Consider the following 23,782-nt stretch of genomic DNA (forward strand, 5'->3'; position numbering starts at 1 on the left):
GTAAAAGGACAACCCAGCTGTGGGAGCATAACAAGGTTGATATATCCAGTTAACCGCTCTGGGGTCAGCAAAGCTAGTCCTCTGTGAATGGGTTTAGTCAGACCTTATGGTATCCAATCAGGATGACATTGTTGTCTTCCACATGAGAAATAAAGCTGCACCCATGTTCAGTGTTTACCAAACTACATCAAATTCACTTGACAGGAGCATTAATCCCAGTTCTGAATGGTCCTGGTTTTCATTCTTTCTGGTCTCTAAGTTGTTGTTGAAGGCACGCTGTTTGCAATGTCAGGTGCAAATCAATATCCAGTTGAATAGGCAATGGGTGATAGCTCATCTTGAACGCCTCCACACTGGTTTGACTTTTGCTTTGCAAGAGACATTTCAACGCATTACAAGAAAGCCACAACTTTTGCAATGCATATATGAAGCACTGGTGTCCCCCAGAGATCCACAAGTGTCGTTTTCTTTCTGGGATCTAAGCCTCTGGGGCTCTGCTCTGCTTTAAGGTCAAACAAACAAGATACACTATTAGGAAAGTTGTGTTCATCCACTCTGGGTGATTGTGCTGTCTGCTGTTACTCACAGATGCATTCATGTCAAGCAGTGCTCACTGCGGTTTAATTTGGCCGACCCATAAGATGCTGCATGTCTACTTACATATGGCTGCTCTGTCATTGTGGTTTTTAATATTTCCTGTTGTTCTTTTTGACACAACACCCCACCCATCTTTTTTTTACCAAAAAAATTTTTAAGTTTCAAACACATCGTATAACAAAACAGTGCACAGGCGCACATCAATAAAAAGTTTCCAACAGGTGCTCCATCCATCGTTGATATCACAGGGTTAAAGTCAGGCTAAATGAGGCCAAGAGTGACAACCAAAATGGGTCTCGAAAACACTGTGATAGTTCAGAGTCCTCTCTACGCCTTACGATCACTTCCTCCTCCCACATGTATTTTTGTAAAACGGGCAAGTAGAATTTCTGTAAAACTATTCTTGAAATTTACTTCCTGGAGGTGACAGTCCCTTGACTTGAAGTTCTGTACATTAAATTAAAAGTTAATATACAGAATATACATAATATTGTATACATTTAAGTGTACCTAAATAATAATGAAAACATTTGTGCCTTTGTAATTTGCAATGCATTTTAACATATGTTAATATACTTTCCATATAATTTAGATATCATGTACTGGAATATATATTACATATATGTTTATGAGAGTTACAATATCTTGAAGGGTGGGGAGTGCTTCCTGTGCTTGTGGGCAGTCAAGCCTCTTTGGTGTTTCTTCCCCCTGCTAAAATACAAGAAGATTTCATTCATGTAAGAAGTGATGAATTGATTCAAAATGAGTTAAAAATGCGAGTGACCATAGGATGTTTCATGCTGGATTCATCACAGCATAGACCTCATTTCCCCAAGCTTACAAGACACAATTGCTGCTTCTTCTTTGTCATGTGAATTTATCATAAGTTATTATTATTAGTTTAATTTTTTAACGTGTGAAGTATTATTGCTTACTTTAAATACATCATGGGTTTCATCTCCGTTAACCCAAGGTATGGTGAGTTAACAGCATTCTCACCTCACTCATTCAGAGCAGCTCCCATGGACATTGTGTCCACGTCACTATTCCTCCGGAGGTTTTTGATGCTGAAGTAATAGATGATTGGGTCCAAGCAGCTGTTCGTGCTGGCCAGGCACATCGTCACGGTCTGAGCGTCGAAGTAGCTGGACTGCAGGAACTCCAGCTTGTACAGGCCGTAGAGGATGAAGGCGACGTGAAACGGGATGAAGCACACAGCATAGATGAGCAGGTTGGTCAGGAACATCCAGATCATCTTGCGCTTGTCCACCGCTGGGGACACCCTGCCCGTCCGCAGCTTCCGGATGACTGAGACAGTGGAGGCGGTGATGACGGTGAAGGGGAGCAGAATCCCCAGGGCAGTGACGGCACAGAGGATGTAGAAGCCCTGCCGCCACTCCCTGGAGGAGTAGTGCTCGAAGCAGCGCGTGACGTTGCAGCCCTTGTCCACATTGGTGCGGTGGTTGAGGGCAACGGGCACGGCCAGACCCAAGATGGCCAGCCAGACGCCGGCGCAGGAGAGCCACGCCAGCAGCGGGGTGCGCAGCGTCCGGGAGCGGAGCGGGTAGACCACGGCCAGCAGCCGGTCCACGCTGATGAAGGCGATGAAGAGGGAGCTGGAGTACAGGTTCACCGAGAACATGGTGCCTGGGATCATGCAGGCCACGTCCCCGAATGGCCACCACGCCGTGGCGAAGTAGAAGATCCTGAGAGGCAAGGAGAGGGTGAACAGCAGGTCCGACAGCGCCAGGTTGGCCATGTAGATTACCGGCACGGACTGGAGGCCCAGCCTGCGGACAAACGTCCACAGGGATGCTGCGTTGAGGGGCAGGCCCAGTGCCAGCACCAGGCTGTAGGTGGCGGTGAAGAGCGGGTATCTGAAGTGTGAGGTGTCACAGGATGCATTCGACATCTCTGCTCAGAAGTTCAGCTGCTCACTGAGAGGGCGTTTCACTTGGCACTACTGCTTTTCTGTGTGAAAACAGGGGAGGCTTCTGTTGACGCCCATACAAATTTTGCCACACTGACCAAGGTATGGAGTATTTATGGTAAACTGACACTGCAAGTGGCCAATTTGTGTGCCACTTGTTTCTGTCTGAACATAGAAATTAAAAGACCTCTCCAGGCTACTGTTGTGTGAACCTCTGCATAGTGTTTGGAAATCTGGTCAGGTAATCTGTTTCTTAAATGCTCACCAGGTAGAAATTACATTATGGATGTATTCTCAGCTTTAGAGTAAAGTAGTGCCTGATGTCCTTTGTCCTTGTTTCCCTCTGTTATTGCCTCTGAAATATGTATCTTTACACACCATCATTTGTGTATTTAATCATTACATTTCAATGCACTTACACTGACACAATTTGTACATTTTAAAATTGTTCTTTTGTTGGAAAATGATATGAAACTTATACACAGCTGTTGCTATGGCTTTTGCAGACATGTTTATACTTAATGCCTCAAATACACAATACATGCACAGTCAAGCATGACCACAAATAGATCTGATTAAGACCCAGGCGCTATTTGCAGGGTGCGAAAACTGAAGAAAAGAGGCAGACAAGCAAAGGGGAACCAAAAAAGTGAAGGCACAAGTGACATTTCGTCATTTTAGCACAGCACAGAAACTCTCAAAAAAGACAGATATGCTTTAGTAGATGTCTCTACCTTGTGTTTTTAGGACTTGCACTGAATAGGCATGGAGAGGGTGTGGCCATTAGTTTTGGGTTGTGGATTGCGGCAAATGGTACACACAGCAGCATTTACATAATCATAAAATACCACCACCGGAAGGAGACCTTAAGCCAGATGCAGGGTGCAAAGTGAAACCAAGTAACTAGTAGCAGAGCACCTGACAAATTAAATTGGCAAACATATGACTGATGGATCAAATTTATATTGTGTCATCAGTTGATTATTTGCCTGTCTCTCAGAGTTTGCTTAATCAAGTACATCTATATAGCGCATTCATGCAGTGTTTTTACCTGGACCAATACAGTGTAACAATCTCCCAGTTCAAATGAACCTGAGATATAACATCTCTCTATATATGTGTTATCTATATATGGGGACACAACATTACAAAGGCTAATGAACCAAACACTCCAACTCCCTCAACAACAGACATCCTTTCTACATTGATTTTGCCAATTTTGGTGAAAAGGTCTTTGGAAAATTCACAGGTGCTATTTTGCGTGCTTTAATATTATGGTGTCAATGTTAAAATAGCTTAGAATGTCTCATAGAGCCTTACAGTACAAACATATATGCTGTCACAACCTTTAGTGATACAGGCATACACCGCCTTAAACAGGAGATAAGTCTGGGATGACCACACATCACAAAGGAATTACTTGCAGTTGTTTGCCAGCCAATGACAGCTCCATTTAGGTCTAACTAAGAAGAGAGAAAACTGGACCGAAATGTATTTGGACACACCCTTGATATTAGTGCAAGGGGTTAGCATTTGCAATTACATTTGATGCAGCTGCGTTACCGTTGCTTTAAGAAAACCAGAGCGTGTGAGGTTACAAAGCTCTGCAGATTGAAAGGCGGTGGAAAAAAGAGAGAGGAGACACACTATGAGCAGGATACATACCAGGGCAAAGGGCTCTCCCAGCAAATACACATGCTCCAGAGACGTTGCAGTAGCAATTCAGCGGAACCACCATCTCATTGTCACAGGGAGAACGAGTGACAAAAATTTTTAATGCTTCAAGTTATGTGGCTGTCGAGCTCATGTGACAGGAAAGGGTGAAGCATGAAGAGGCTCAGGTTGTTTGATGTTAATCAACACAGTCTCATTGTCTATGAGTCAGTATGCACTAATGCTTAGGCTGCTGCTCTGTTCAATGTTGGTGACTGTTGTGCTGATTACCACAACAGAATGTAGTTGAATAATGCGGGCCTCATATAATTTAGAAATGTGTAAAAGGGAAGGTCTGTTAAATGATGATAAAAGAAAGCGTGCATTTTGAAAAACATCCCTCTTGGTAAGGGAAAAAGAAATCTCTACATATATCATTCTTCCATTGCATATCCGAACTTGCATCTATATTAAACACAAACGTCCACTTCCTTTCCAGTCAGCTTCTGGGTAATGTGTGACCGTTTGTGTGAACCGCTACAGCCTGAGCGTAGCATTGCTGCTATTAGCAGAATTCGTCAGGATAAAATTGTAAGGCACCAGTGGAAGCAGGGTGAATGAGACAAATGTGTGTCACATGTCACCTGCTGTTTGTTCTGTCCACAAAACTATGGTGGACATGATCAACCATAATGCAGTGCTCCGATTTCTGATTGAAGGAGACCCTGAGAACCAATCTTTTTTTTTTTGAAAAATCTCACCACCTTCAAGGCGGGGCAGCAGTGTAGCATAGTGGTATGGAGCAGAACTCGTAACCGCAAGGTTGCCAGTGTGATTCCCCATTGGGGCATTGCTGTTGTACCCTTGAGCAAGGTGGTTAACCCAGAACTGCCTCAGTCAATACCCAGCTGTATAATTGGGTAACATATTAAAAATTGTAACCTGTGTAAGTTGCTGTGGATAAGGGTGTCTGCTAAATGCCAATAATGTAATGAGAGAGGTTTTGCGTGGCCAATCAGATATTCAGGGGGATGACTATGGTAGATAATTTTAGAGAGCCAGTCTGTAATGTGACCTGCAGATCAGCATGATAGAAGTAAGTGGATCTGGTCAAACAGCTGAGGTGAGAGGAGGTGCTCCAATACAGGTACAGCTTCTTGATGTCTTTCTTTTGCCCACAGTTAAACAGCCTGTTGGCCAAGTCATAAATACAAGCAAAATAGTGTACACGGTTACTATATCATCATCAGAAAATATTTTCATTGTGCTCTTATTATTCCAGCATGCATACCCATTACTGCAATCCCTTATCAGCTATTCATCTCCAATATGTTGCAAGCTAGCTTTTATCTTATTTGAGAGAGGTCTGATATCCATAACACAGAGACTACAGCTAAACTGACTTTCTTTTATCCAGCGTTAAGGTATCAGAAGCCTATTTATTTTTTTTTTCTGCCTGCCATAATAATGTTGTACATTCTCAAAAATAACAACTTCACTGTAACCTCCCCTAGCAGCATATTATGGGCCACTGGGGTCATACCATGAGAACATTTTAATCAGCAATCGTAACCCATCCTCTTGTACAGGTAGTTGAATGGAATAATCAGTATCCACATTGTCTTTAAATGTGAAAAAATCTTTCTAACACACACCACATGTAGGTGCGGTAGGTACATATGGGTCTATACATGTGCAAAGCACTTCATGCCAAAGGATTTGTATGCAAACAGGCCACAAGGAGCAAATTAGAGTCGGTGGTCAACTTTCTTCCCCTCATAACATTGTTTATTAATATACAGTGCCCTCCAAAAGTATGTTAATGGTAGAATGGAATGTGTCATTTTTGCCATTAATTTAATGTGTCTGGATTTGAAATGAAAAGATGAATGTGAAATAAAAGTTGTATGTGCATTTTATGTGCAATGGTTGTTTTTCTGATAAGTGCCCCCATTTTCAGGTGTGCAAAAGTAAGTTAACAAATGACTGAAAGGCATTGCTCAGGTATTTCCTTTTGCATGGATTGTTCACTCATAAAAGGGGCAGCGGGTGTCTAGCCTTGATTTCAGCCTATATTTTTATCTATGGAGATTGCATTTGGAGCAAGAAGGCATACACCAGCATGAAATCCAGAGAACTACGGCAGAAAAACAGCTAATCTGTAAGAAGAGAGAACAAAAAAGTCATTAAGAACCATATCACAGGAAATGGCTAAATCAAGTACAGCAGTTTGGAAAGTTCTGGAAAAAAAAAACACTGATGGACTTCAGAATAAACACAGAGCAGGTCACCCACAGAAAACAACTGCAGCTGATGATACAAAAATCCTAAGAGCTGTGAAGAAAAACCCCAAAACAATGGTCAATCACCGCCAGTCTACAGAGCGCACATGCAAAAGTATCACAATCCACTGTCGCAGAAGACTTTGACAGCAGAATTATAGAGGGTATACTGCAAGATGCAAACCTCTTATCAGCAGCCAGAATCGAAAGGCTAGATTAGAATTCATCAGAAAATACAGGGACAAGTCAGAGTTCTGGAGCAAAGTTTTATGGACAGATGAGACCAAAATAAACCTTCACCAAAGTGATGGAAAGCCAAAAGTGTGGAGAAAGAGAGGAACTGCCCATGATCCAAACCATTCCACCTCATCTGTGAAACATGGAGGAGGTAATGTCATGGCCTGGGTACATATGACTGCTTCTGGAACTGGCTCACTCATGTTTATTGATGATGTAACAGATGATGGCAGCAGCAGGATGAATTCAGAAGGGTACAGACGGATTTTGTCTGGCTATGTACAAAGAAATTCCTCCAATCTCATTGGCCGGCGCTTCATCCTGCAACAAGACAATGACCCCAAACACACTGCCCATGCAACCAAAGCTTTTATCAGTGACAAGAAGTGGAAAGTTTTAGACTGGCCAAGTCAGTCACCAGATCTAAATCCAATTGAGCATACATTTTACTTGCTGAAGAGGAGATTAAAGACAGAGATCCCCCATAACAAACATCAACTGAATGCACCTGCGGTGAAGGCCTGGAAAAGCAGAAGATGCCACACGTTTGGTAATGTCAATGGATCGTAGACTTGATGCAGTCATTGCATCAAAGGGCTATGCAACCAAATATTAGACCTTATCACTTTGATTTGTTTTGAAATTCATCTGTTAGCTTACTTTTGCACATCTGAAAAAAAGGGGACTCAACATTAAAATGGCTCTTTCTATAAAACGATAAAAAACGTACTGTATGTGCATGTAAACAGAATCAGAATCAATCTTTATTGGTCAAGTTATGGTTTTACACACACAAGTAATTTGACTCCGGTTCCAGTGTCTCTCGTAGTGCACTCACACAAGGGTTTAAAAGGTGACAACAAGCATGAAATAAAAACTAAAAGCTAGTCTCTACCTTGGTCTCACAGTCATTTTTTGATCTCAAATGCAAATACCTAAAGTGGCAAAAATATCAAATTACACCCGTTAACATACTTTTGGAGGGCACTGTACAGGGAGGCAATGCCTCAGCTAACAAGCTCAAAGTAAACTCCCTTTTTCAACATTTAGGCTTGTCAACACTGAAAATCTCCAGCCACGTGGCAATAAATTTGGGTGCTTGAGAAAAAGTGGAAGATCTTTCCCTGTAATATTAATCGTCTTTTATGCACTTTTCAGCTAGCTATTGTCGAGTGTATTTACTTTACGCGACTACGGTAGGCTACATCTACATTAAATCAAATAAATGAACTACATTACTTGTTTTAAGAATGAGGAAGGAAACACAGGTCTGTGCGGAAATGAGGTTTGGAATAAAAATGCTTTATAATTGGTCATACGTTCTCCAATGTCCAGCTGGAAGATTCTCTTCTTTTGGGTCGATAAAGATTACAGCAACCAGCAACACGTCTAGTTTCATGTGTATTTACATTAACGCATATGTTACACCGCACAGCACTATTTTATATTGCAACAGATACGCATTCTCACTACGTCCGATGTCCAACAAATCAGTTCATCAGTTCTCCATTGTGTTTAATCCTTTCGCCTCATTTATTTTTCTATGTGTTTGTTACGATGTGTCCGTATCTTTCTCTGTCACCTAGTACGTTTGCGTTTCACATTTGTATCTACATACCATCCTTTATTCTTCACAACACTAGCCTAATACACCACTATATGCTGGAAACGAGAAACAGCAAGAGAAGTTTATTTCACAACTTGCAAAACAACAAATGGACCAGTTATTGATTACGTAAACTCACCTAACACAAAAATCTGGCAATGTACAAGTTAATGGCGTTACATTCCTTTACATCTGCGTTTCATTTGGAATTCCCTTTGCTACCGAATTCCTCTTCTTTTTTCCAGAAAGCATCCAAAGAGAAATAGTAAATAAATGGATCTAGACAGACGTTTAGGGTCGCAAAACATAGTGTCCCATGCAGAATATTCATGTTGTCTGTGACATTCAGATGTATCAAAAGCAGCGCGATATTGAAAGGCATAAAAAATGCAACAAACATGAATCCATTCAAACCGAAAATCAGCATGATGTTCTTGATGTTTCTTCTTGAATCAGTCATCTCACGTCTGTGAAGAGTCTTTACGGCTGTTGCCGTGCACACGACATTCACGGTCAGCAGGAGAAACGTGAGGAGAAAAGGAATCACGTAATCAGGTTTGCGTGACGCTTTCGACTCCCGATCCATACCCAGCTCGAAGCAGTTTTTCCCTTTCCAGGATTCACGCAGCCTCGCGTTGAGTTTTAGAGCTCCGGGGACATTAAGCGCGATTAAGAAGAGCCAGGCGGCCACACAGGATATGGCAGCAAACTTGGCTGTGCGAAGCCTGTGCGAACGCAGAGGGAACGCCACCGCCAGCATTCGGTCCACGCTGATGTAGGTGATAAACACGGAGCTGGAGAAGAAGTTGAGCCGGAACAGTGAGGTGGCGACGGTGCACACCGTGGCCCCAAAGGGCCAGCTCGCTGCAGCGTAGTAATAGATGCGTAGAGGCACAGACAGGGCCAAGAGGAGGTCGGACAGCGCGAGGTTGGCCATGAAAACAGTGTTAGACGTCCTCAGTCCGTGTCTCTTCAGGAGAATCCATAGCGACAGCCCATTCAGCGGCAACCCAACAAGCAAAACCATGCTGTACACAGTAGCGAACGCATATGTAGAGGTTATAGTCAGGTTCACAGAACAACTGTTATTTGCCATTCTCTCAGAGGAAAGTAGCAATGTGACTGCAAACAGAAAAGCATCAGGGACAACTGCATTACATTCTGACAGCATTGGAGTTTGTGATTTAATCTCAGGAGACGGAAATGCATCAAACTTTAAAATCAGGCCTAAGTGGGTGGGGAAGGATGTGTGTGTACATTGTGTTTGTGTGTGTGTGTATGAGTGTGCACAGTCACATTATGTGTATGGGGTGCTAGATAGTTATCCGTTGCAGTGGGGCTGGGAGCACAGGAAGAGAGAATGTGGGGATCACTCCAGTGAATGCCTGTCATAATGTTGTCAATTGCTGCCTTTAAATCTTTTTTTTTTTTTTTTTTAAAGTAAAACTGCTTTCACTGCCACTGACCTGTGCTGACAGGCGGCTTCCTGTGGAGGGGAAGGTGGGAGGTTGCCTGCGTCTAGCTAGGTCGTGACATTTACAGGGACTTGTGCAGTGGTATTTAAAATGTCACAAATTGTTCTTTATTTTGATGGTATTGGAGGGTCTGTACAATATGAATATCTGAGGAAGGATGGCCGATGAGGTCTGACTTCTGTCTTCTGATACACTGTATTTGATTCTGATTAGGGTCTGGTAAATCAACAGTGCTACATTGATTGTTCAATTACCCAACTACCAGGGCTGGCTTTCGAGGGCCAGATCTGGAAACACCTGCCCACCGTATGGACCAAATTAATTTGTTCATCTGAAATCCACTAACCCCACATGCTCTTTTCTTTACCTCAATTTGCAATTATTAGCTATCAAACACAAACATTAGGCTTTGGATACTGGCGCTGATGTTGGTGAAAAATGCAGCAAGCCCATGCAGACAGGGACAACAACCTCAACTTACTTGGGGGGGGGGGGGGTTCTTATCAGTGGTGGTATAGCAGGGGGAAGGGGGAAGGACAGAAATTGTATTTCTAGAGACAATATCAGATGTGCTGTGGACAAAAATATGTAGCCAGAGAGATCAGACATCTTTTAGAGGTTAACTGTCTTTGGTGTTTTAGAAAGCTCTTTAGAAACTGAGAAGCAGACTATTAGGACAACGTACTCTTATGATGGATGCATTTGCTTTTGCAATGTGTGTTAAATGTTTTGTTTCTTAGGACCTTCTGCAGCTGAAATGCATTGTTTTGCCAAGTCAGTTACACAGTTGTGGGGTTAGCTCTCACTGTTTTGCATGTAGTATTTACATTTGTAGTATATAATGTAGTATTTCAGAAAATGCTTGTAAGCAATTGAGAAAAACTGTGATATTATTGCATAGGTTACATAAAGCTGACTCTCTCTCTTGTGAGGTGTTTCTCTCAGAGCTGACTGAAACTTTGTGTCATTTCATTCCTTCTTCTACAGTTGTTGATTTGCTCTATAGTCTGTCAAAATGTGGGTGGTTGTGACATTTAGAGGAAACTGATATGTAGTGTGCGGATATGCTGTGTAACTACTTATCAGATTAACTCTGAATGTTGACTGCTCTTAGTTGCAGTCATAAGTTTATGCCACCAATCATCTTTGAATAAAAATAGTTATTTATAGCTGTATCTACAGCTGCGCGCGCGCACACACACGCACACACACATACAATTTCACTGCTAGACTGATTTTTCTTATGTTAACAAAAGTGATAGTAAATATATAGATGTAGGGCAGTGGTGCAGTGTAGCAGTAAGGTGCAGGGCTTGGAACCAAAAGGTTGCTGGTTTGATTCCCCACTTGGGTCACTGCTGTTATACCCTTGGGTAAAGTACTTCAGCTACAGTTATACCTAAATAAATAAATAGATAAAATTGTGAGTTGCTCTGAATACGAATGTCTGCTAAAAGATAATAATGTAAGGTAAATGAACAGGTGTATACTTTCTGGTGACATTTATTTGTATATTTGTTTGTTCACATATATTCACTGATACAGCCTGCCTCTTCGTATAGTTTTAATTTGGACGGACTAAATAATCCCAGATATAACAGGATAATGCGATCGGGCCAGAACGTTATCTTGAAAAAAGGCCTTCTAATTTGAGGGTAAACTTTTCTCCGTTTTTGTGATTATTTTCACAACACATAATCGTGCCATTTCCAGACAAGCAAGGTTGCATGAACAAATACGCACTAAGCACGCTTTCTTTTTTGCTTCAGCGACTACAGTCCCTGACAAAAGTCTTGTCGCTTATCCAAGTTGTAGGAACAACAAATAATAGCTTGACTTGTAGTTGATCAATTGGAATCAGAAATGGCTTATATGAAAGGCAAAGGCCTCTAGATGATGCTCATTATACCAGAATAAAGTCTTGTATCATTCATTGAGTTTTCTCATTTAATTAGGACAGAAAGGTCGGATTTTGAAAATGGGGAGAAGGGTCACCGCAGGGAATCACTGGATATGCGCATCCGGGGTTTATCAGCATGTTTGGATTCTTAAGAACACAGCAGCACTTCAGTGACGAATTGTCACGATGCCAGTCAAAACGATTCGCGTCCATCCGAATTGTAAACGCTGCGCGTATTTCAGCTCTCTGCGACTGTTGCATTAGACCTACATAAAACACTTCCCATTTCATGAGGGTCGGGTGGGTCGGGGATGGCTACTGTGCACTGATCTACATGACTTAACAGTGCCACTGTCACTTCGTTATTTGCTGGCTAGCAGTACAATTCCACTTAGTCTCTTATTGCAATACCCGGAAACTCAGTTTATCTTGAGTCATGTTGGTAGTGTTTTGAAATGTAGAAGTAAAACTGCGGTTAGTTGCAACAATCTGTAAAAAGGTGTTGCCTGTTTTTTTTAAGCGTCCTACTGTCATTGAGCGTGAAACTAATAAAAATAAACCATCATTACTTTATTTATATTAATGACCATTACACACGCCAGAGATCGTTAGCGCCTGTTATCTTCTCTCGATACACCTTCACCGTATGTTTAGTTGCAGCGCTAGGTTTTCTATTCGACAGATTGGTCCAGCATTCGGTTTCCTTGACTTTGCTAGGGAGTGCGTGTATCTCCACGAGCATTTGGTTGCCCAGCGTTGCATATATTTATTAGCATATTGCACTACGTGATGCTGTCCTACAGTATCTAATACCGTACCTTAACAATAGAATAAAATGGAATGAGAATATGCAAAGAAAAAAAATCAAACAAGGCAGACGCTTTCTTAAAGATTTTATTTCAGAACTCAAACAACGAAAATAGACCAGCTGTTGGGGTGAGGTTTTCTTTTTCAGGGCGGGGTAAGATAATACATAATAGAAATCCCCTTAGGTATCCGATTCCACTTCTCTTTTCCAAAAAGTGTCCAACGCGAAATAATAAATTAATGGATCTAGACAGCAATTTAATGTCAAAAAACATAACGTCCAGCGAACAACATCTATGTCGATCTTGATGTTTAGAGATGTTGAACAAATCAGTGCACATGCCGGAATAAAAAATACGACAAACATTAACAAATTTGCAACGAAAACCAACATGACGTCTGTTTTTCTGTTCTTTAGTAAGTGAGTCCGGCATCTGTGAAGAGCCCTTATGACCAACGCTGTGCAGGAAACATTGACAGGCAGCAGAATGAAGACCACGAGAAACGGAAAAACATAAGTACCGGTTCTTGACGGCTTTGAGCCCATGTCCACGTGCAGATCGAAGCAGTTTTCTCCTCTGCAAATATGCAGTTTCTCATTGTATCTTATACCCATGGGGATGCTGATGGCGCTGATAAGGAGCCATGTGGCCACACAGGCTGAAGCTGCAAACTTGGCTGAGCGCAGCGAACGCGAACGCAGAGGGAACGCCACCGCCAGCATTCGGTCCACGCTGATGTAGGTGATGAACACGGAGCTGAAGAAAATGTTCAGTCGGTATAGCATGGTGGTGACGGTGCACACCGCCGCTCCAAGGGGCCAGCGCGCCGTAGCGTAGTAATAGATGTGTAGAGGCAGAGACAGGGCCAAGAGGAGGTCGGACAGCGCGAGGTTGGCCATGAAAACAGTGTTAGACGTCCTCAATCCGTGTCTCTTCAGGAGAATCCATAGCGACAGCCCATTCAGCGGCAACCCAACAAGCAAAACCATGCTGTACACAGTAGCGAACGCATAATACCTGGAGGTTACGTTCAGGTTCACCAGGCAACTGTTATTTAGCATGGTGAGAGGAAAGTGGCACAGTGACTGCGAACAGACGAGACGAAGCCACGAATGCCCCCTCTCCTGACGAACTTCGCTGTCTTATCTACCGCAAGAGACGGAAACGATTAAGATTTCTCAAATGGGAGAGGACATATCGCTGTTACGGGGAAGTGAATGTATTGCACGTTGTTTGTGTAACAGTCGTCCTAAAACCTTCCACGGACTGTTGCCATATTTAATGAGAACGCTGCATTATTTCGATTTAAACCGCAGCGTGAGTGTTTGTATATGCAATAGGTGCTTGCGTGAGTAGATGTATGCTCTAAGAGTTAGAAATTTTGGGGAATTGTGTCAGAAATGATTTTCATTGGTGTTCAGTGCAGACGATGAGGGCAGCGATTCGAAGCTCTTGGCGTCACAAAATTGTACCGAACTAACACGACACATTGTTTTGGGCACTGAAGTATATTAGTCATCTCTTTGATCATTGCATGTAGGGCTATACAAAATATTTTGGGTAGACTTGCAATACACGAGTGCAGATCAGAATTAAAGATGTTTTGCGTGTTTTAATTAACGAAGAAATTTAATAAAAATATTTTATTGTTTACAATATGAAATGTTCACATTGAGTAAAATGGACCAAAGACCAAATTCCATATAATTCATAATTAAAATGGAGAGTAACCTTAAATATCTTACATCATTAAAAAAAAAAAATACTTTGTTTATAACCCCTTGTGGTTGTTTGAGGTAGGCCTACCCCTGAGTATGTCCCATTTTATATGTTGTATATATTCCCGTATGCAGTTGTATGTTTTGTCATGCGTATAAGGAACAATTTGGCATTAATAAGGAAAAAAAAAAACAATGTTACACCTGCGTGTGTCGTGTGTGTACATGAATGGTTTGCCCGTAGCGAAGAGCCATCGACTAAATGTCTCAATTAAAATGCTGTGTTTTAAAAGCAAGATGGAATATTGTGTGAAAGAATGCTTGTCACTTCAACGACAATTGTATGCTATGTCGATATGCCCTTAAATGACACAGTGGAAAATACAAAGCAACTTTCGCTTAATAAACTAAGGGCACAACTTTCCAGTCTGTGGGTACGGATGCATACCTTGAGGGTAGGCAACGAATAACTGAACGGAAATTTTATTTTTTTTCGACCGTATACTCTAAGAGGCTGCGTATCCGCGTGCATGTTTGCCTGTCTCGAAGAAGTTGACGTTTACGTTGACCAGCAGAAAGTTTTACCTTACAGAAGCGTATTCAATATGGTTAGGCAATTGGCTGCACATAGCTACACTAAAACATTAGTGCTGCCCTTGAAATGTAGTGTCATTGTGGGAAACATTGCCAAAATGGGCTTGCAAAGGATGTACAAACTTAAACCGTAATTACTTACCACGACACGTTTACAACCAAACGTATGCCACTGCAAAAGCATGAGGTACCACCAGGCTTTTATTCTTGAGATTTTAAATCGCAGTGAATTTTACAGCTACTAGCTCATATTACTGTAATATTAAGAAGGGGGCGTGCCAGACGATCGAGAGCCCATAGCTGTGATGTCAAAATAGGTGGGTTTTTAGTTTGCGACGGAAAATGAACAGTGATCATATTTTTATTTATTTTACTTTATTTTACCTTTATTTTACCAGATAGGGCTTGTAGCATAGTGGTAAGGAGAGGTTGTGAGTTCAATTCGCTGCTGGGACACTGCTGCTGTGCCTTTGGGCAAGGTACTTCACCCAGAACTGCTTCAGTAAATATTCAGCTATATACAGTCACACTGATAATCAGTGTAAGTCGCTCTGGACAAGAACATGTGCTTAATGATAATAACGTAATGTGATCCTGCAGTTCCGACAGTAGTGGGGAGCTCCACCACTTGGGGGCACGGCTAAAGTAGCGATGTAAACATGACGAGTGACCCTTCCAGGAGATCACTATTAGGCATGTGGTCATCTGGAGATTGATTAACTGTCTCAGTCTGGACTTTGAGGAATATGAGAGTTGGGTTGATTTGGGCTAAGTGCTATTTTGGTTGGGTTGATTAAAGTGCTAAAGTGTGATTGTATCATTATTCAACTTTAATTTCTCAGTCCTCTAAGATATCATCCATGAATATAAATTTGTCTCCTGAACTCCATTCATCGAAACATATCATGCCCTTAGCAAACCCACTGTTTCATGAACAGAGGTTACTATTGGCATGCTCCCTGACTGGTGAAGTCTGACTTATTGCTACAGTCATATATCATTGACACCCCCTGCTGGGAAGAAGTATAAACAATTAACTGCGCACCACAAATCATAGTGACTTACTTTCCATGTCTTAAGTATGCTATCTCAATTTTCCAGCCTGGTTAAATTAATTTTCAATTTGAGATGATTACCCAGATTACATAAATAAACCTTGTGCTTTCTGTTAGAGCTAGTGACAATTTGTACAGATTCATGCTTCCCTCTTCCACACATTTGTTGCTGATTACCTCTGGTCTGCAAAGAAAGATCAGCACAATTTGTAGTGTAGTGATCTGTTCTGACTGCTTCCCAAATGTAAACTCAGAACAGTGGAAAACCTGTACCCGTTGTTGCTGTAGATATGCGTGCCATTGACTACTGTAAATTAAAAAGGGTTATTTGCCACCCATAAACACACAAGCTCACACAAGTTCACTGCTAGACTCTAATATGCTTGTGTAATAAAACAGACTGATATGTAACATTTTGAAATTAACTACTTGTATCCTTTGGTGGGGGGTGTGAAGTTTTGTGTATGTATGTGTGTGTGTGTGTGTGTGTGTGTGTGTGTGTGTGGAGAGGATAAACAAGAGAGTGTGTGTCTGTGACAGGATGTGCCATGGGCTCATATGACTGTTCTGTACTCGGAGGGACCTAGTTAAGGCGATCATTTTCATTAAACATTAGACATTTTCAGAGTCCATTCAATTCTAATGAGAGCTGTTGTTTGTCCTCCTAAAGTCTTTGCCATCATTATTCCACAGTGCAATCACAAACTTATTTGTGTTTATGAACAGATATAATTATCATTTTAACCTTTTTTTTCATTGGTGGAATGGCTAATAAGATGATGCCCATGCCTCTATGACACGATGTAAGTACAGGGGGAGCTGGAGGCATTATGTCAACAACATGTAACAGCAGAAACAGGGTGCTGTGACTTTCCTGATTCCAGTAAGTGATACTGCTGTCATTCATGTACTCACATACACACTCAGCTCTGGTAACCCCCGTCCCCCTCCTTGTGACACCTCAGGAAGAGGTCTCCAGTGCCCCAGTCACAGCACCAATGTAAGTAGTCTAGTCTGATTGTGAGACAGCCTTTTGGCACAACTTCCGATGAGAGAGACACAAACAGTCAAACGTGCAAAAGGCTCAAGCTAGCTGCACATGAGATTAATTGCACTCTTGCCTTGTCTCTGGTGGCAGACACACATACTCCGAGCACTGCCGCCTCCCCTCGAATGCTTCGTCCGATGTTCAGTTTGGTGCTGAAGCGGTGCTGAAGACCCTCGCCTCACAGTCCTCCGAGGCGCTGGTGATCCTCAGCCGCCTGAGGGACGTGCTGATGCTGCCTCTGGAGCTGCGGACCTCCTTGGCGACGAAGTAGTAGCAGACGGCGTCCAGGCAGCAGGTGACGTTGGCCAGGCTCATGGCCAGCTGGACGAACAGGCTGATGCTTCCCTGCAGGCTGCAGTTGGTGATGACGCCGCGGCGCACCAGGAACTGCAGCAGGATGGCCAGGTGGCTGGGCGTGAAGGGCACCAGGAAGGCAACCAGGCTGCTGTGGACAACGCGGATGGAGGCCCGGCTCTCGGAGCCGTTCCGGTTCCGCCCGGAGCGGCTCAGGGTGCGGACGACCCGGACGGAGCAGGCCACCAGCACCAGCGCCGGCAGCAGGAAGCCGAACACCTCCAGGCAGGCGATGAGCGCCGGGTGCCAGCCGTCCTCCGAGAACCCGTGGAAGCAGCGGAAGTTCGTCTGGCTGTCGGAGTGGAACCTGTAGACGGGCGCGGTCGCTGCCAGCACCAGCACCCAGATGGCCAAGCATACGGTCCGGGCCTTGCGCTGGGAGCGCAGCTGCAGGGCCCGGAAAGGGTGGCAGACCCCTATGTAGCGGTCCACGCTGATGCACGTGATGGTGTAGATGCTGCCATAGACACTGACAAAGTACAGGCTCTCCAGAAAGGAGCAGGCCCCCCTCTTGTTGGGGGCCCATTCGGAGTCATCCATCCTGAAAGGCAGGGCGACCAGGAGGAGCAGGTCCATCAGCGCCAGGTTGGTCATGTAGATGGTGGACTCCGTCCACCTCCTGAGCAGGAAGCAGAAGACCACCAGGGCCATGGCGTTGAGGATGAACCCGAACACGAAGATGGGGATGTAGATGACCAGCCGCAGGGAGGTCATCAGGGTGTCCACGTCTTGCAGGCTGCAGTTGGTCATGTTGGACGTTGCGTTTTGTGTCATCTTCTGCCACTTGTCAATTTCTCCTCTTTGCCTCGGTGAGCTAATTGTCAGACAAGCTAAATTTAGAAACAACACACTGGCTCTGCCTGTTTACAGCAGAAAACCTTCCATTTGGAAACTAAGGAAACTGGACAATAGTAGGCAGTTACCATGTTGCCCAAATTCTTACAATAGATTTTTAATGAGGTTGAAAAGCAAAATACACTAGATGCTTAATCTCTGTTGAGATGATTACAGAACAAGGACATGTGTATCTAATATAGAATCTTGGTGCCCTAGATGCCTAGGCATGGCATCTCTTGAAAGCAGACAGAGATGGCTAGTAAGGGGATACACAAAAGGAAGCATACTAAAGGAACACATGATCTGTCAATATTCGTCAAAGAGAGTGTCTGTGGCATGCAAATGAGAGAATTTACTTAGTTTTACAACACAGAGACTAGTCTGATAAAGTTCTAGTGTGTCTGTCAGAGTTTTAGATACGATCATTCAGCTGTTTTTCATCCGGCGGAAACAGTAAAACCACAATTCTCACAGATTGAGAGAATTATAAATACATTGCTTGGATTGAAAATTTTCATAAAATGACGACAACATAAATGTAAGCTCGTGATGTATGACATGTAAAAACAGTGTTGACTTCCACATTTTAGACCTTCACTTCGTATCTGTCCAGAAATTCCTAAATAGCCTAATTAAAGAAGCGGACCGGGAATTTTCAATGCACGCTCTTTCGGTGACAACGAAAAGACGTAAACCCCCCTGATGGAACTCATATTTGTTATGCTGTCGTCTATTTTTCTCTGCAATGAAACTTTATCTAACCTCTATAAACAGCGCGGGTATTTTTCGTTGTGCTTTGGCACATACCAGGCTGTACCTTCATATTATGAGGTATGAGACATGTGTGTATCATATTGTCACTGTAAGTCGGTAAAGGTAAGAGCAACTGCCATTTAGATTGACAACAATAATGATATTTATTTCCCTCTCGATTCACAAATTCTTTATGATATTTGTTTTTAAAAATGTGTAGCAACCGAAATTCATTCTGTTCAACCTGTTCCCCCGCGTGGAAAACGGTATGGTTTTCGTTAAACCAAGCGCCGACGCAAACGAACACAGAAGTCACTAAATTTTGTATCATTTGATTCGCAAATATATTAATTCTCATACCCTAAGACCCAGATAAAAAAGCCAATTATTGCATATATAAGGCAGCTGTGTGCATTCGCGAGATAAAGGCAATCATCAGCATCAGCTAGTCCGAACAGTGCAGCCTGATGTCGCGTATCAAGACGTGTCGAGACATATCACGGTTCAGGGAAACATATTTTGAGATTACGTGTCACGCATAGGCTAATATCAAGATGAATGTCGTTTTATACTGGTCATAGCCGTTACTATAGCTAGCTTTCACAGATACCATAACCTAGGTAGATTAGGTTCTGAATTCTGTTGCTAACCGAATGTTCAGAATTAACACAAATGAAGTTTTTTTTTCATTATAAATCAAGTTTTTGAGGTCGTAAAATAGCTCGGTGTTTCATTCTACCTGACTAATTTGCTACTACAAATTTCAACTGTTATTGTAAGCCTAGCAGCTAGAGAGCGAGAGAGACAGACAAGGATTGCGTTTACATGTTCCCATCCGATTGGGTCTACCTTCACAGCCTCTGCAAACAGGATACAGTTGCCATACAGCAGGTAGATTGCTTATTAAATCCATAGAAAAAATGATTTCCCGATGAGTGCAGCAACCACATCCAGGGTCTTGGGCGGACGACTTTGTTGGAGACAAGGGAAAAGGGCATTCCTGTTAAAAGACGATTGAAATGTGTTCGGTAAGAATGTCGTTAATCATTTACATTACAAACACAAATGTCTGTAAGGGTAATGCAGTAATGCGACTGTGTAGTATGATTCGTCTGACTTCTGCTATGGTGAGGATCGCCCTCGAGGGTAAACAGATGTTCCCACCTATGGCAAATACAACTGTTCTGGCACTTACATTTGTCAAGCCGGTTTAGCATCAATCCATTCCATTTTGGCATTAGCAGCATTATACGTAAACAACCTTCACGTCCCAGTGAAAATGCTCACATCAAAAGCCTTGATCACATCAAAATTAAAAAGCCCTTGCTACACTCACTCTGTGGATAGCATCAAGCAATTTAGATTTCCACAATTATTTACGTGAAACTGGATTGTCCTCCTGTAATGCCACCAATCAAATTGTATTATTTTAGATATGCAGGAGTGCACGACAATGTAATTTTGTAAAATATCTAATTAATCAATTTATGGGGAAAATGTATAACTATTTTGATCTAGTTTTAAATTCTGCTGAGAGGCCATGTCTCTTCTGGTTACGTAGGCAGCAGCAGTCCGTCTTCATTGAGATGTGTTTGAGATTTGCTTTCATCCTTCGACTGAAAGACAGTGATTGCGCTCATGAAGAAGAGATTGATATTAAGCGTGTAGTTGCGCTTGGAGAGAGAGACCGTAATTTCTCCTCTGTCGCAGTCCACGGTATTGTCAAACACAAACCAAGCGAAATTGATCATGGATGTGAATTTGCTAAAGTCACTGCATGTAATCTGGTCTTCAGATTTAATTAAACGTTGAAGTAATTATATTTCTTTGGGAAGTTTCTGTGCCGTACGATGTGCCGGTGCAAAGCGATCGCAGCGTAAGAGTGTCCTTACCTTGGAGTTCCCACTCCGAAGGTGTGCCCAGTCCCTACAGTGGCGTGACACTGCACGATGGTGTACAGACAGTACTTCTGCTTTCGGCATATAGAGCTGTTCCACAACCACTTCCTTGTTTGAAGCTACCCTTGTTGGTCTTCTTATAGGCTGCAAGCTAATGACAGCCTTTAAAGGGAGTTTGATTTTTGACGTCGGGTATTTTCCGTTTTTGTTGTTGAAGTTCGTGGTTTTGTCAAACAAGTGGTTACTTCCATTTAAATACCTGAAAGCTTAGAGGTTACACGAGGATCATGGCAAGTTTATTTAATTCACTTATAATGGCCTACAACTATATATGACAAGAAAATTGGACAATTTGTAGCATGATAACCGTGTGTCAGAGCATCATTGCTAAGATCACTGTTTAACTCACACATGCTTTTTTGAGATGGCATTTGTCCAAAGAGTGTTGCGTGGTAGAAATCTTTCTGAATTCTGTTTGTGTAGATGCCAGGAAACAGCAATGAGAGTTGGGTTCACTTACAGGCGACAGTTAATTCTGTTTTTCGCACCTCTCAAAGTGGGTTCAAAGACGCCTTCACTGGCACTGTTTCATTTTCCTTATCGCGAAAATGCTAACACATTTCGTTTTCGGTTCAGATGTGGAAGTTGATAATTGTGTGCTGTAACTGTTACGTCTTAATTTTAGAGGTCAATTTCATCTTTAATAACAATGACATGTAATTTTACCATCAGGTATTAAAGGCAGGAAAAGTCAAACACACTAAGGGGCTACCGATGATTACATTTACATTATGTCTTCTAGCTGATGCTCTTATCCAGAGCGACTTACAAAAACAGAACGTGCATCTAGTATAGTTCCATTAAATACACGAAACGACGGATCATTTTTGAGAACGCGTCAGCTCCTTACATAGTGCTGTGACAACTAACACATGCCTGGTTCGATCTACACTACTGCGGTAAACATAACATATAAAACCTGAAAAAGGAAAGTTATCAATCAGTAATGGCCTCTAATAGCGTAGTGCTAAGAGATTGTGGCTGTAGCCATCAGTGCCTTTTCATTTGTGTCGTCTGTCTGTCTGTCTGTAGTGGACAAAAAGTGTAAATATGAACACATAACGGTGGCCTGAGCCCATTCACAGTATTGATAAAACATGTTAACAGTCATGATGGTGTATCCAAATCATGTTAGAACTTTTTTAAATGTTTGTGTGGGCGTGCATCTCCTGCTTGAATTGGCTGAAGCTTAGTGGAGTCAATGCTTGAATGAGACAGGGAAAAAGAGGCTGCTGCTGGAAGTGGTGTTGCCGGGTCAGCACAGGGCTGCCTTCTGTCTGAACCATGCAGAAAACCAAGACCCCAGCGTATTTAATCCTATGAAGGAGCCATATGAGGGTCTGGGGCTCTGTCCATGTTCCACGGCAGCCATCAAGATGGTCATCACCTTCGTCATCATCTTCATCAGCATCGTTTTTGTTGTGTCAGTAAGCTTACCCAATGCTGCTTACAGCACATGACATTTATAATTATAAATGCAGAATCAAACATGCAGACACATACATGTTAAATATATATGTGTAAATAATAAATGGAAATATAAGCCCAAAAGCAGCAACTGCTAACAGGCAATCATCTGATATCTGGTGAAGAATAAGGTGAGGGATTCCAAAATTGCACTGGGATGATAAAAGGTAATATAGACACTGAAACGGCTGCCAGCAAGCACTGCTGTAGGAACACAACCCTGTCTGAGAGCCTAAACCACATCCTGCAGCTGTGGTTGTCTAGTGAGCGTATCCGCTTGTAGCTCCATTTTCATTTGGCCTTACAAAAGGTTCACGAGGGCTTCACTACACAAGAACCCAAATTTAACATGCAGAGAGTCAACTTTTCACCACCCAGCCTCCTTCTTCTAAATTTTATATGTACTATAAATCCAAACTTGTACATTACAGGCATTTTATAGGACACATTAGACACTAAGTTTAAACCATTTCATTCTAATGTTTATGCGTCCCTCATGAATGTTTTTTCTTATCCCTGGCATTCTCTTTGAGCTGGATTGGAAGTGTGGTGGCTGTATGTGTAGTAGCTATTGTTTGACCCCTCTGATACATACTGAAGTGAGATACAAGCCAGTCTGTGGCTTGCACACATTGGCCTCTCTGTCACCACATGGTCTTGTTTGTCTCCTAGAAACCAAGCACTTCACTCAAAACTCGTGGTATGGGCATGATGTCGGTTGGTGCAATGAGGAACAGGTTTTTAGAGTACAGAACACCACAACTACTGCAGTAAAGTTTTGAAACTTCTATAGTATCATACATGGAACTCAGAAAGGCGAGGGGGTGGTTATGTAATTAAGTGGTAAATTTACATCAACATTTACATTTATTCATTTAGCAGACTCTTTTATCCAAAGTGACGTACAAAAGTGCATATAGTGCACTTTTATATAGTGCACTTTAAATTAAACAGTTAGTTAGCAATTAAGTAGTTTATCTATCTGAAATATAGGCTTTTCTGTAAAGTCAGACTCCAGTGTAATTTTACAGCTGGTTTTTGGTATCATGAGGTCAGAAGACCAGGTGTCCATAATTATTCATTAGTTCAGGTGAGTATAAAGGCTTGTTCTGTCATGGGAAGTACTGTTACCCAGAGCGACATGGCTACAACTTCAGGGGTGGGGGCGAAGGCAAGGGAGCGAGGTGCAGACAGGAAACCGCTAAACTTTGAGTGTCATCCTCACCACAGGACTTTGATTTGGTTAAAAACATTAAAAGAGGGCTGATTTTCTGTTTTTTTCCCGCTTTCTTGTGGATACCGAAGTGCTATTTTTCTACATTTCTCTTCAGCTCAAGATAAAGTGGACTAATTTCATATCATCTGTGGCACTGTCAGAATAATTAGGTTGAACGTTCCAGCTAGAATGTTGATGCTCTTTTCATTTTTTGTGTGTGTGCATGTAAAAATGTGTTAATGAACAGAGAAACATGTTTTTAGATTAATTTGCACCAACACTTCTTATTTTCT

At 42.3% G+C, this 23,782-nt stretch overlaps 4 protein-coding genes across 4 annotated transcripts; all 4 read right to left on the reverse strand.

Annotated features, from left to right (window-relative positions):
• Positions 1-1,252: 1,252 nt before the first annotated feature.
• Positions 1,253-4,270, reverse strand: lpar5a (lysophosphatidic acid receptor 5a). Its single transcript, XM_036554763.1, has 3 exons — positions 4,193-4,270; positions 1,597-2,568; positions 1,253-1,308 (listed from the first exon to the last, which is right to left on the reverse strand). Exon 2 carries the CDS (start codon positions 2,507-2,509, stop codon positions 1,598-1,600), a length of 912 nt encoding a protein of 303 aa, XP_036410656.1. The 5' UTR covers positions 2,510-2,568; positions 4,193-4,270; the 3' UTR covers positions 1,253-1,308; position 1,597.
• A 4,073-nt stretch (positions 4,271-8,343) lies between these two features.
• On the reverse strand, positions 8,344-9,444 carry LOC118796090 (lysophosphatidic acid receptor 6-like). Its single transcript, XM_036554920.1, has 2 exons — positions 8,790-9,444; positions 8,344-8,361 (listed from the first exon to the last, which is right to left on the reverse strand). Exons 1-2 carry the CDS (start codon positions 9,399-9,401, stop codon positions 8,344-8,346), a joined length of 630 nt encoding a protein of 209 aa, XP_036410813.1. The 5' UTR covers positions 9,402-9,444.
• Positions 9,445-12,622: 3,178 nt separating this feature from the next.
• On the reverse strand, positions 12,623-13,552 carry LOC118796091 (lysophosphatidic acid receptor 4-like). Its single transcript, XM_036554921.1, has one exon. It carries the CDS (start codon positions 13,548-13,550, stop codon positions 12,669-12,671), a length of 882 nt encoding a protein of 293 aa, XP_036410814.1. The 5' UTR covers positions 13,551-13,552; the 3' UTR covers positions 12,623-12,668.
• Positions 13,553-17,045: 3,493 nt separating this feature from the next.
• Positions 17,046-20,811, reverse strand: LOC118796092 (G-protein coupled receptor 55-like). The gene is made up of 3 exons (XM_036554922.1): positions 20,741-20,811; positions 19,698-19,848; positions 17,046-18,072 (listed from the first exon to the last, which is right to left on the reverse strand). The coding sequence occupies exon 3, from the start codon at positions 18,030-18,032 to the stop codon at positions 17,046-17,048; it is 987 nt and encodes a 328-aa protein (XP_036410815.1). The 5' UTR covers positions 18,033-18,072; positions 19,698-19,848; positions 20,741-20,811.
• Positions 20,812-23,782: the final 2,971 nt, after the last annotated feature.

Source organism: Megalops cyprinoides, chromosome 20 (genome assembly GCF_013368585.1).
Source record: "Megalops cyprinoides isolate fMegCyp1 chromosome 20, fMegCyp1.pri, whole genome shotgun sequence".
Classification (NCBI taxonomy): Eukaryota; Metazoa; Chordata; class Actinopteri; order Elopiformes; family Megalopidae; genus Megalops; species Megalops cyprinoides.